The 14,131-nt window shown below is 44.6% G+C and overlaps 1 protein-coding gene across 1 annotated transcript in view; it reads right to left on the reverse strand.

Annotated features, from left to right (window-relative positions):
• LOC126235148 (ankyrin repeat domain-containing protein 29-like) overlaps positions 1–6,852 on the reverse strand; it is a 54,093-nt gene extending 47,241 nt beyond the window's left edge. Inside the window, exon 1 of the mRNA XM_049943881.1 lies at positions 6,760–6,852. Coding sequence (XP_049799838.1) covers positions 6,760–6,852 — 93 coding nt within the window. The remainder of the gene's footprint in view (positions 1–6,759) is intronic.
• Between the last annotated feature and the right edge of the window lie 7,279 nt (positions 6,853–14,131).

Raw genomic sequence — 14,131 nt, forward strand, 5'->3', positions numbered from 1 at the left:
CCTTCATTTGTGCACATAGAGCAGCAAATGCCCGACGATAAACAAGTGAAGGCGTACCATCCTTGGGAAATTGACAAAGGTCACGGAGCAGGCAGGTCCGGGGACGGAGCCAAGGCGGTGCTGTACCCCAAGTTGTCAAGAAGGTTTTAGGAAAGCGGAAGGAAAGAGAATGGAGCAGTTGACGGAAGCGGACTCCCGGTGGTATTAGAGAGGAAGGGCGGCGTGCATACCCTACATCCAAGGAGGCGTCGAAAAAAATGTCATGGGCTGGATTAGCAGGCATGGAAGACAGATGGCTAGCATAACGACTCAGAAGGACTGCTCGCCGATTGGACAGCGGAGGTTCAGCAGGCTGGTGTAAAAAGCTCCAGACACTAAACGTAATCTACGGTGGTGGATAGAGTCGAGACGCCGAAGAATAGACGGCCGAGCAGAGGAGTAAACTATGCTTCCATAGTCCAATTTCGAGCGCACTAAGGCGCGATAGAGGCGGAGAAGGACCACTCGGTCCGCTGCCCAGGAGGTACCATTCAGGACACGGAGGGTGTTGAGGGATCGCAGACAGCGAGCCGAAAGATAGGAAACGTGGGAGGACCAGCACAGATTTCTGTCAAACACAAGACCCAAGAATTTAGCGACGTCCGAAAACGGAAGGTTGACAGGTCCTAGATGTAAGGAAGGTGAAAGAAACTCCTTACGTCGCCAAAAATTAACACAAACGGTCTTACTGGGAGAAAAACGGAAGCCGGTTTCGATGCTCCAAGAGTGGAGGCGATCGAGACATCCTTGAAGACGTCGTTCAAGAAGGCTGGTCTGTTGAGAGCTGTGGTAGATCGCAAAATCGTCCACAAAGAGGGAGCCCGGGACATCAGGAAGGAGACAATCCATAATTGGATTTATGGCAATGGGAAACAGTACAACACTCAGCACGGAGCCCTGGGGTACCCCGTTTTCTTGGGAGAAAGTACGGGAGAGAGTAGTGTTCACCCGCACTCTAAATGTGCGCTCTGCCATAAATTCGCGAAGAGAAAGGGGCAGCCGACCTCGAAAGCCCCAAGAGAACAGTGTGCGGAGGGTGCCTGTCATCCAACAGGTATCGTATGCTCTCTCCAGATCAAAAAATATTGCTACTGTTTGGCGTTTCCGGAGAAAATTGTTCATGATGTAAGTGGAGAGAGCAACAAGATGGTCAACTGCAGATCGATGCTTTCGGAAACCGCATTGGGCAGGTGTTAAAAGACTGGGGGACTCCAGCCACCATGCTAAACGGCAATTCACCATACGCTCCAAAAGCATACATACACTACCCGTGAGAGAAATGGGGCGATAGCTAGAGGGGAGATGTTTGTCCTTTCCACGTTTCGGAACGGTAACGACGATAGCTTCCCGCCATCGTCTGGGAAAAGTACTGTCGGTCCAAATTCGATTATAAAGGCGAAGGAGGTAACGCAGACTATGGGTTGATAAATGCAGCAACATTTGGATGGTGATACCATCCGGTCCTGGGGCGGAGGAGCGAGAAGAAGAGAGTACATGTTGGAGTTCCCGCATGGAGAAAACAGTATTGTAGCTTTCGCGATTTTGAGAGGAGAAAGCAGGAGGTCGCGCTTGCGCTGCACGTTTCTTCGGGAGAAACTCTGTCGGGTAATTTGAAGAGCTCGAAATCTCAGCAAAGTGTTTACCCAAGGAGTTAGAAATTGCGACGGGGTCCACTAACGTATCACGCACGCCAGTGAGCCCAGAGACCGGGGAGAAACTAGGCGCGCCTGATAACCGTCGATGCCCACTCCAAACTTCCGAGGAGGGAGTGAAGGTGTTAAATGAGCTAATAAAGAATTTCCAGCTTGCCTTCTTGCTATCGCGGATGACGCGACGGCATCGCGCACGGAACTGCTTATAGCGGATACAGTTGGCCAAAGTAGGATGGTGGAGGAAAACGCTAAGAGCACGTCGCCGCTCACGTATTGCGTCACGGCATGCCTCGTTCCACCAAGGAACTGGGGGGCGCCGGGGCGATTCGGAGGTGCGTGGTATTGAATGTTCCGCAGCTGTAAGAATAACGTCTGTAATATGTGTGACCTCATCGTCGACGCTAGGAAAGTGACGGTAATTGAATGTCGCTAGAGACGAAAAAAGTGTCCAATCGGCTTGGGCAAACTTCCAGCGTCGCGGGCGCATATATGGCAGTTGAGGCTGCAGTCTAAGGACACATGGAAAGTGGTCACTCGAGTGTGTATCATCAAGGGCGAACCATTCGAAGCGCCGAGCTAGCGGAACAGTACCGACCGAAATGTCCAAATGAGAGATATTTGTCGTGGGGGCAGACAAAAATGTAGGGACCCCAGTGTTGAGGCAAACTAGATCCGCTTGGTGGAAGACGTCTAGCAATAGTGAGCCACGTGGACAAGGATGTGGAGAACCCCAAAGCGGATGGTGGGCATTGAAGTCCCCAACCAGCAAATAGGGGGGGGGGGGGGGTGGTGGAAGCTGACCAAGAAGAGGAAGGAGATCAGCTCGTGCCATTGGTGTGGACGATGGAATGTATACAGTACAAAGAGAAAAGGTATATCCAGAAAGGGAAAGACGGACAGCGAGAGCTTGGAAGGAAGTGTTTAAGGGGATTGTGTGATAATGGAGAGTATCTTGGAGAAGGATCATGAGTCCTCCATGGGATGGCGTGCCTTCAACAGAGGGGAGATCAAATCGGACGGACTGAAAATGGGGGAGAACAAAGTGGTCATGGGGACGCAGCTTTGTTTCCTGAAGACAGAAGATGATCGGCGAATAGGATCGTGAGAGGATCGACAATTCATCCCGACTGGCTCGAATGCCGCGTATATTCCAGTGGATAATGGACATAGGGTGGACAGAAAATGGAGGAATGTGACCAAGTTGGCTGTCAACTCATCGACTGCTCAGAGCTTGCGACCGACAGCATGGACTGGCATTCAGCCGAAGGCAGAAGATCCTGATCCATAGGTTGTTCAGGAGCAGCTCCTGCCACCAGCGATGGGCCGGTTGATCGGCCGCCAGCAGTGCGCCTCGGCGACACAGAAGACGGCCGAGGACGTTTTCCGCCAGGTGGTGCTGTAGATGAGACACGCCTTGGCGGAGAAGGAGATGATCTGGGTTTCTTATTAGCCTTCTTGGAAACATGATGTTTAGATGAAGGAGGAACCGATGGTTGTGAAGTTGGGATACGTAAAAAATCTTCACGAGTATGATCTGTTTTCGAAGGTTTGGTGTCTGACTTTTGGACTCGAGATTTAGCAGAACCCGATGAAGGGTGAGCCATGGAGTGGGCAGGCGAAAGTGGTGAGGTTGAACGGGCGATCTTTGCACTGGCCGATCTGACGATCGTGGCACTAAAGGTGAGGTCGCAAGTCTGCGTGGCCGCCTCCTTTGTTGGCCGAGGAGAAGCAAGGACAGTGCTGTATTTTCCTGTCTGAGGCACGGTGGGCTGTCGACTGGCGAATAATTTTCGAGCAGCAAAGGTCGACACCTTTTCCTTCACTCTGATTTCCTGAATGAACTTTTCGTCTTTATAAATGGGGCTATCTCGAGAGGAAGCAGCGTGGTCACCCATACAGTTGATGCAATGAGGGGATGGAGGTGGACAAGCATCCTCATGGGCATCCTTGCCACACGTAACACATTTGGCCAGATTGGAACAGGACTGGCTGGTGTGATTGAACCTCTGACGCCGATAGCAACGCGTGGGGTTTGGGATGTAAGGGCGAACAGAAATTATCTCATAGCCTGCTTTGATTTTCGCTGGGAGTTGAACTTTGTCAAATGTCAAGAAGACAGTGCGGGTTGGAATGAGGTTTGTTTCAACCCTTTTCATAACTCTATGAACAGCTGTTACGCCCTGGTCAGACAGGTACTGCTGAATTTCCTCGTCAGACAATTCGTCGAGGGAGCGTGTATAAACGACTCTACGTGAGGAATTTAAAGTGCGGTGCGCTTCAACCCGGACAGGGAAGGTGTGGAGCAGTGAAGTACGCAGCAATTTTTGTGCCTGGAGGGCAATGACTGTTTCTAACAACAAGGTGCCATTCCGTAATCTGTAACAAGACTTTACAGGACCTGCAAACACCTTTCTGAATAATGAAAGGGTTGACCGTGGAGAAGTCGTTACCTTCGTCAGACTGAGAAACAACAAGGAACTGTGGCAACGATGGAATAATTGTCTGTGGCTGAGACTCAGTGAACTTACGCTTGTGAGCAGACATAGTGGAAGATGAGGAAACCATTGCGGAAGAATCCCCCATGATTACCGGCGTCTCCGATGGCGCGCTCCTCCCTTGTGGGGGCCCTCTCTGAGGGCACTCCCGCCTTAGGTGATTGTTCATACCTCAGGTCACACCTCCCGACAAACGGACGGAGGGACCAATCGGCACTTTCGGAAAGTATCAGCTTGGGTAATCACCCCTCCCTGGGCCTGGCCGTTACCAGGGGGTACGTACGTGTCCTACCTGTCTACCCGGGGCGGGGAATTACGCGTTACCCCGTCACCGGCTACGCACGAAAATGCATGGGTCGGCCTTCAGACACGCACAGGGAGGAAGAAAGAGAAAGGGAAAGGGAAAAACAAAGAAAGGGAAAGGAAAGAGGAGAGGTCTCAAACGCTGCAGCGGAGAAAAGGCTTAAGAGAAGTAAGAAAAAGAGATGGACGAAGGAAGCATAAAGACATACAAGCAGAGAAGGCGAAGAATGCGTTACATTTACGAGCGTCCGTCTCCGGACGTAGGCACAAACCATACTCCCAGAGGGGGAGAAAGGGAAGGAAAGAGCCAGCGATGAGGGGGGGGGGCGAAGATGGGGGATAGGGAAGGATGCGGAAAAGGAAGGTATGCAGCCCGGAAAGGAAGGAGGGCCACATTAGCTCGGGGTCCCGTGCTCGCTACGCACATATCCACAAAAGAGTTGTGGACCCCCTGGGGGGGGGGGGGGCAAGCTGACTTTGGCACGAGCGAAAGTCACTAAAACCGTGCTGCTTCGAGGACAGACTTTTCTGTCTCAAGGAAATTTGTTAACTTAGAATACGTTCAAGAACTGTGCAGTAAACCGATATCAAGGACATTGGTCTGTAATTTTGCGGGTCCGTTCTTTTATCATTCTTATGTACAGAAGTCACCTGCGCTTCTTTCCAGTCGTTTGGGACTTTGCGCTTGGCGAGAGATTCACGATAAACGCAATCTAAGTAATGGGCCAATGCCTTAGAGTTCCATTCGGACATGGTGACTTACTTACTTACAACACTTTCAGCTGTTTCTCTACAACAACGATGCTTATTTCTATGTTGTCCATATAGGAATCTGTGCGATGCTCAAACGACGGTATGTTCGCACGATTCTCCTACGTGAACGATTTTTCAAGTGCGAAATTTAAAACTTCGGTTTTATTTTTGCTATCTACATCGATACTCTGCAGATCACACTTAAATGCCTGGCAGAGGGTTCATCGAACCACCTTCACAATAATTATCTATTATTCCAATCTCGATCGAACAGAGAGAGAGAGAGAGAGAGAGAGAGAGAGAGAGAGAGAAAACAATAGACCACCTATATCTTTCTGTGAGAGCTCTGAGTTCTCTTATTTTATCGTAATGATCGTTTCTCCCAATGTAAGACGTCTACAAACTCTTTTCGCATTGGGAGGAGAAAATTGGCGACAAATTTTGTGAGAAGATTCTGCTGCAACGAAAAACCCCTTTGTTTTAATGGTATCCACGCCAATTCCTCTATAATGTCAGTGACACACTCTCCCCTATCTCGCGATAATACAAAACGTGTTGCTCTTCTTTGAACTTTTTCGGTGTACTCCGTCATTCCTATCTCGTTAGGGTCCCAGACCACACAGCAGTACTCCAAAAGAGGACGGACAAGCGTTGTTCATAATCTTAATACCTAAGTATTTAGTTGAATTTACGGCCTTTAGATATGACTGATTTATCGTGTAACCGAAGTTTATCGGAAACCTTTTAGTACTTGTGTGGATGACCTCAGTTTTTACGATTTACGGTCAATTGCTAATTTTCGCACTATAGAGATATATGTTCTAAATATTTTTGCAATTTTTTTTGTTCTTCTGATGACTACCAGTCGACAATCCACAGCATCATCTGCAAACAACCTAAGATGGCTGCTCATATTGTTTCCTAAATCGCTTATCTATATAATGAACAGCAGAGGGCCTATAACACTACCTTGGGGAACGCCAGAAAACCCTTCTGTTTTATTTGATGACTTTCTGTCAGTTACTACGAACTGTCATCTCTGTGACAAGAGATTTAGAATACAGCCACGTAACTGAGACGAAATGCCATAAGTAAACAGTTTCACTACAAGCCGCTTGAGAGGTAAAGTGTCAAAAACTTTCTGGAAATCTAGAAATACGAAGTCAATTTGAAATCGTTGTCAATAGCACTCAACGCTTCGTGTGAGCGAAGAGTTAGTTGTGTTTCAAAAGAACGATGTTTTATTATTCTGGCATACACGCTCTTAGCGATTTTACGTAAGACCAAAGTTTTATCATGTTCTCGGCGAGCTCTGTTTGCTAATGAATGACAGTGGTAGTATTTGTCGGCTTCGCGCGTCGATCTTTTACACACGCACACACAAATTTCTGCTTTTTGCCTGTCGCTATTTGAGGGTTCTCTTCCAAACCGAGAGTGCAACAGCGTTTTCTTCCTAAGCAGTTTCCTAATTTTATTTTTCAATCAGTAGTGTGTGGTGTAATTATGAAGTGACTTACTGGAAACTGACGACTTTTGATTGGCTGGCACACCGCTGTCAATGGTGCGAGGGAGACGGTGCCTCCGTCATTCACTTCGATACTGTTCGCCATTTCAGTAGCACTGGAACAATGGGCGGTATAGCATCGCGTGTTCGTATACCACAGCTTTGTCAAATACTGAGTGTTGCAGTTGCAGCAGGGCAGATGTCACGCCTCCATCTTAATCGCACAGCTCCAACTCGTAATACCATCCTACGAATGATTATTGCTTTCGGAACAAGAAAATCAAATGGTTCAAATGGCTTTGAACACTATGGGACTTAACATCTGAGGTCATCAGTCCCCTAGAACTTAGAACTACTTAAACCTAACTAACCTAAGGACAACACACACATCCATGCCCGAGGCAGGATGCGAACCTGCGACCGTAGCGGTTTTATTTAGTATAAATAAAAGTTTTGGTTAAAAATCACCATACTATTGTTAGTTGCCCGCAGATCATCCTGGTAGAAGGAGTCTGCGATGACACTGCAGAAAAAATTACGAAAATTAATGAATGTATGGCTAAACGAACACTTAGCGTGGGAAAATTTAAGGACAAAAACTGAGGCAGTCTAAGGATTCTTCGATGGATCAAGTGATGTGCGAGACTGGACTGCAAAATAAGTGACGCAATCCAGAAGAACACATCCTTTGCTGAAAATGAAAAAATAAAATGAAGATTATGGGCGACAAACGCGCCATGGAAACTGCAGGGTGTCGGGATACATTGCTAGGCCCCATTGCCGGCCATCTTTGTGCAGTAATGTACGCAGCAACACATTTCAGGGACAGAAGTGTTTGCACAGGCCACAATATTACCGCGAAATGGACGAAAGCGAGCTAGTGGGGAAATAAGTGCGACTCGGGACCCGTTCTTTTTTTGGCAACCAAATTCCGCAGGTAACTTGTGAACTGATGCTGGATACATAGCGTTTCCAAAATGCCGAAACACAGTTTTGAATACATTGCAAAGCAATTGGCCCGAGAATTGGTAATATTCATATCAACATGGGAGACTATTTACCAGCTGCAACCAGACTGTCAATCAGACTTCGGCTACTTGTGATTCATACAGATATTTAATGTAACTTTTTAAAGGGCGTTTCTCGTCTATATGCCTCTTCGTGAAAGAAGTTTGCAACGCTTTGTTGGAAGAACTCAAGCAAAGAAAGTTTAACAACAAAATATTTATGTTAATATTCTATTGCGTTTCACCAATACAGTGATAGAAAAATGGATTTCATAACTTTGATGCATTTGCATTATATGCGTTTGCATTATATGGGACAACTGAAGTAATGCATACAGAGACTGCTATAAAAAGGATATTTTGGCTATTTATGCCCATGAGCGCGGCAACAGGTGTGATGAAGCTTACCAAGACTTTTGTAATTCTTAGAAACTGTGTAGAATACAATTAAGGCTTACTGCAGCTGACACTCGAATATAACGATTGCAACGAGAGCCTTTTTCAGCTTGAGGTTTTTGCGTACATAACTTTCTATGCGCCATAGAGCTGATCATAGATGTACAGCATTTATGTAATCTATGATTCTTTTCTTTGTCCACTTCGTCATCCGCGTCGACAAAACATCGAGCGCTTTTACGTAAGCTCGCAAACTTTCGAATGTAAGAAAAAATATTTTTCCAGTACTCTCATCATGGTTCTCGAGACTGAAGCGCTGTCCACGTGATGAAGAGGAAAGAAGACGGGGTGATAGGAAGCATTTGCGAAGACAGAGGCGGGTACAGACCAGCAAACGAAGCATTCTCCATGCCAGGCAATCCCTGTCCACATCTCGGCAAATACCTGCCACAGACTACCCACTCAGCAATATTGCCGAGCCATACGGCAGTATTGCCATGTATTACAGGTACATTGCAGGAATGTTGGCGGCGACACTATTGTGAACACACGTTCTCGGAAAACATGCTCTGTGTAAACGCAGCTTTAGGGATCGACAAAACGTCGGCGCTGATGACTGTAGTGTCATGGTTGAAATGCGCCTTCTTGTTAGAGAAAAATCACACAAAGAAAAAAATTCTCCTGCAAAGCGACATTGAGAAACTCCGAATAATTTGTAAGTTTTGCTTTCATATGTTGTCGCGTCAAGAGCGCACACTCCAACGGCGATGGAATTATTTCTCATTCTTACAGTTTCTCTGAATAGCACCTGTAAGGGAATTCAGTTATCTGAGAAGCAAAAAGACTTATTCGGCTTCTTCCATCGCCCTTTACCGAAAACTGATGGATGTTCAGGTCAATGCGTTGTGGTTATCTACTGTCATTGTTCAGTGATTTTTGGCCGTGAAAGACTAATAAAATTCTTACGCTGCATAAATATAAAAATTAATACAGCGGTACTTCGATACTGCCGAAGATAGGTTCCTTCTCCAGTTAAAGAATGACTGACGAAAGGGCCAACAATGCGCTCTAATCGTTTTATCATTGAACAAAGCGGTCCCAATCTTTTTTAATAAGGTTTCTGAAAAAAGCTAATTACAGATTTGGTTCATTAATAACTTTTTAAGATTGAAATGAAGGCATTTCACGTATTATTATGGAGTAAACATTGTTGCAAATTAATACGTAATTATTCAGTAAGCAGCCTACGGATCACAACGTATATCATGCTAGGCAAGAATTTAGGCAAGTATTCAAGCAACAAGGGAAGAATAAACATGCAATTGGTAAAAATAAATGATAAATCGCGTAACGATCTTCTCACACTGTTTATGCAAATTTTTTATTTCTGAAATTTTTAAATATTTCTTAAATAATTCTAAGACGTTTATTTTCTTGGATTTAAAGAAAGTAATGTTACATGGCGGTCATCATCATCCTCATATCGCCGACACCGCCGCCATTCTCCTCTGTGTGGGGTCAAGTCATTTTAAGACGTCCTACATAATTGGGCAGGCGTTGACTTTCGATAGAAAACCGTAACACTATCTTCCTTTAATTCTTCATCTAAGCATAATTTTCTTTGTCAGCAACGGTGTGTGTGTGTGTGTGTGTGTGTGTGTGTGTGTGTGTGTGTGTATATGTGTGTATATGTGTGTGTTTTACACCAAAACACTGAGCAACTAAAATTTATGCATGTTTAAGCTATAAAGCGAATTTGACGAATCATGGACCACGACGACGACGACGATGATGATGATGATGATGATGATTATTATTATTATTATTATTATTTTGCTGCAACAGCTGCAGCTGCAAAATCTAATATATACGTGAGTTAAAGGAAAGAAAGACGTACGGAACATTCAGACTTATTTCGCTTCTCACGTTCTGCGAAAGTCATTGTCTTATACTCAGAATGCTCTGTAAAGAATTGGTGATTTATTTTGGACAGAAAACGTTTCTCTTTTAAACAGAATAAAAAAGAGAATTCTGTTGGCGTCTTCGAACTTACTCCGTTGCTATCAAACCTTTCCCATATTTTGACGAGTCCGACTTGTGGAAGCAAACGCGGACCAAACCAATCATCAGTCGTACTTGGGCCGGCCGGAGCGGCCGTGCGGTTCTAGGCGCTACAGTCTGGAACCGAGCGACCGCTACGGTCGCAGGTTCGAATCCTGCCTCGGGCATGGATGTGTGTGATGTCCTTAGGTTAGTTAGGTTTAATTAGTTCTAAGTTCTAGGCGACTGATGACCTCAGAAGTTAAGTCGCATAGTGCTCAGAGCCATTTTTTGAAGTCGTACTTGTGGGAACGGAAGTCGGGTCAAACAACTGTTTTAAGTGTCGGATATGGCTCTGTTCAATATGTACTTTATCCAAAAAATAATACACGTTCGTCGAATGGAAACATATATTGATTACCAATAAATATAGCAGAGGTGACGTCAGAAAATGTCCAATTGCCGGACTGCGAAAAGCGTGGACAACCTTCGCTAGCTGAAACACGTTTTTCTACTCCAAGCACAATACTGGTCCCATTTGCCAAAACATGGCGATGTAACGCCTGAAAAACACCAACAAGGATGTGCAGAGTTTGCATGAAGCACAAAGTACGAAGCGAAACGACGTGGTAAAGCACGGAATGTAAAGCGGCGTTGCATCTACCTCAATGTTTTCGAAACTACCATGTCATTCGTAACTACGGAGTTTCATAGTTTTAGATTTTTTCCTACTAGAGATTCAATGAAGGTGAGCATTTCTTCTTGTAATTTCATTTTTTGTTGGCAATATCTTCGTTTAGGCGTCGTGTTATTACATTCATTCTGAAGAAGTCGCATCTGAAGATTGTAATTTCTATGAAAGTATGTTTTTGTGTAAAACTTCATAAAAATGGTTCAAATGGCTCTGAGCACTATGGGGCTTAACATCTATGATCATCAGTCCCCTAGAACTTAAAACTACTTAAACCTAACTAACCTAAGGACATCACACAACACCCAGTCATCACGAGGCAGAGAAAATCCCTGACCCCGCCGGGAATCGAACCAGGGAACCCGGACTGAAACTTTATATGTATGTATTGAACTGTTGTTTGAAATACACATAAAATAAAATTAGTGTTAACGTCTACAAGAGCTGTATCACGTGAGACAAACGTGTAGCTACATAACAGGTATCCTGATGTGTGCTTGTATTACGACTGTCTCGCGCATCACGCTGGCTCGGTTCGCGGCGTCGCCTCCAGTTGCTTAGGCAGGGATTTAGTCGAACTAAATGATGTGGCAAGGTGTTTTGCCTGGAAACTGTCAGCAGTGCGTATGACCTGATGGCAGGGTCAACTACAAACAAAAATCTGTTTCGAGTTTTAGTTGCTCCTAGGATTTCTGCCAACCCTCAAAGCGCGTTTAAACTCTTGCAATGCTAGGTTTACAAGAAAAAGAACTCTTGTCGTAGACCGTATTTCGAGATAAATTGCAGATCCCCTATGAGTCACTTGGGGAGCCGATTCTGGAATCTGAAACAGGCATACCACTTTTTTGGAAGCATGGCCGGCAAGGATCCCAGATATTCAAATAAACCTTCCAGTTGGTGACACCTTTTCCTTGTTGTCAATATTTGTGCCCTCCGGGTTGTTCTAAATGGTTAAGACTCTGGGAACAATATTGGACTTGACAGGGTGCGGGTTTGGGGCACCTGGGAGTTCGGTATCAAAAGATTTGTCGCCACTTCAAGTTTGCTGGTACTACTGGGAACCGCAGGCACCTTGCAGCGGTGGATCACAGAATTGTCCGTGGATGGCCAAAAGCTAAAGCCAAACATCAATCTTTGGGACACATGTAACAAATACTGTTATTTTCTACCTGTATAAGGCTTACTGAGCTAAGGCAACCTCTGCCGGACCGACCTTTTTCTCTGTCTCGTGGAACCTAAATGAAACTTACTTTCGTCTTTCCTGGATTTTAAGCTGTATCTTCACGGAGTCGTCATGTTAATTATTGGATTTGGCAATGTTGGTGGTGGAGGGTGGCAGGACGCTTTTTTGCGATTCCTGTCGCCACACCAGCCGAAATTCAGGAATTTTAAATTGGTGTGCTTTCACTAGAACAGCATCTTACTTTTGAAACTTAGCCAATTAGTTCGACTGCTTCAACGACGGTAGCGAAAAGAAATTTATCTCTGCCCCATTTTGCTTGATGTAAGCCATATGAGCAAACAATTTTGTTTTACAAGATTTAAATTTCACCCTATGTTTTATATGTTGTACATTTTTGAGAAACAACACGTAGTTAAGTTATAAATGTCGTTACGCTCTTTCAGTGACAGCACCCCTCACGAGGCACTAAGAAGACGTTTCGTACGACACATATTCGTAACTTACGAGGAGATGTCATGCATTTGGCTTAAAGGAAGCGCGGTTTCAGAAATACTTATTCTTAATCTGCAGAGTGTTATTTACATTGGGTATAAATTTTATCTTGTTAGAAGTAATGGAATGTCTTACTGTTTAATTCTTCATCTGCCATCAAGTTCCATTTCCAGTTATTTCGAAAACTGTTTCCTTCTTTGGAATTTATTTCAATGTAAAGGCTATTTTCTTTCATTTTCTTCGGCTGATAATTTTTCAACTTGCTGCTAGGATTATGTAAATGAGATCTTTTTAAGGGAAACGGTATAAACACAATTAGTACATGGGGAGTGAATTTCAAAACAAAAATGCGAAAGAATACGATCATGTGAGGGGAGGTGGCAAAACTATGTTTAAGAAACGTCGGATTCCTGAAAATCAATTTAGCACGAAAGAAGAGAAAACAGCCTCAAATGAACAATCTCATCTTCAGCAAGCAAATAAATAAATAAAAATAAATTGGATGACTTAGAAATTTTGAATAGGAACGTGAGTACTGTAGATATAGACGTCACTGGATGCAGCCTTATTGATTTAGAGCTTCACTGCCATTCCTTCCTGTCCATCTATTAGCTGTAAAAATATGAGTGTTATGGAAGAAAAGAAGAGTTTAAATAACCAGTCATTATTTGCAAAAGCAAAGATACATTTGCATAAGCACACATTTCTAGAAATTGTTATGAATGCCATGGCGTCCACAACTGTGTTTCTTGCAAACCATGGTTTACAAAAGAAGTGTCTTCATAGGATAACACAGAAAGCAAATGAAAGTTAAAAATTTGATTTGGACCAAATGCCCAAAAGACACTTGTTAATTAATGTACTGAAAATTGTTGTCTACGATCAAGTTTTATGGTTTAATGAGGGAAATAATAGAATTGATGTGTTTCAGAGAGCTGATGTGGATCCACTTCAAAGAGTGACACCCTTGAGCTCAGCCTTTAGCCTGTACAGAACGACCTCAGTGCGGAGATGGTTTTCACTCCCTCAGCACCAAAGCACATGTCCTATAACATAGACATATGTTCCTTACACATGCCTACTAACGACGTTGTAGACAATAAAACTCTCAAAAAATATAGCTCTAGCCCCCTCTCCCCCTCTTCCCTTCTTTGTAGGAAGTTTAGCTGTTTTAGTTACCACCTGGAATAACGGGCAAGCAACTGAGAGCCTCCTAGCAGCCCAAGAGTTATGGCCATGGGCACACGACGCACTAATTCAGGGTGCAGACAGATCTTTATGATACCTCGCTTTAGCAGAAATTGTGTAGTGCAAAATGGTCGATGATTTGTTCTCCAGAGAGACTTTCCGACATGTGCCACGCAGAGCACTGCACGAAAATAATCCTTGGGTATGTTAGTTCAGAAAGGCGAACTGCTGCCTGAAGTGTAAACACACTTTGAAAATCGTAATCGCGTCCAGGAATGAGGAGATCGCATGACGACCGTGATGAAACAATTCACTGATACATACATTGTACACTCATCAGGTGTCTTCCGCAGACGGCTGGCCTGCTCCATGGTGGAGCGAAGACTCC

The sequence above is a fragment of the Schistocerca nitens genome, chromosome 2, assembly GCF_023898315.1.
Source record: "Schistocerca nitens isolate TAMUIC-IGC-003100 chromosome 2, iqSchNite1.1, whole genome shotgun sequence".
Classification (NCBI taxonomy): domain Eukaryota; kingdom Metazoa; phylum Arthropoda; class Insecta; order Orthoptera; family Acrididae; genus Schistocerca; species Schistocerca nitens.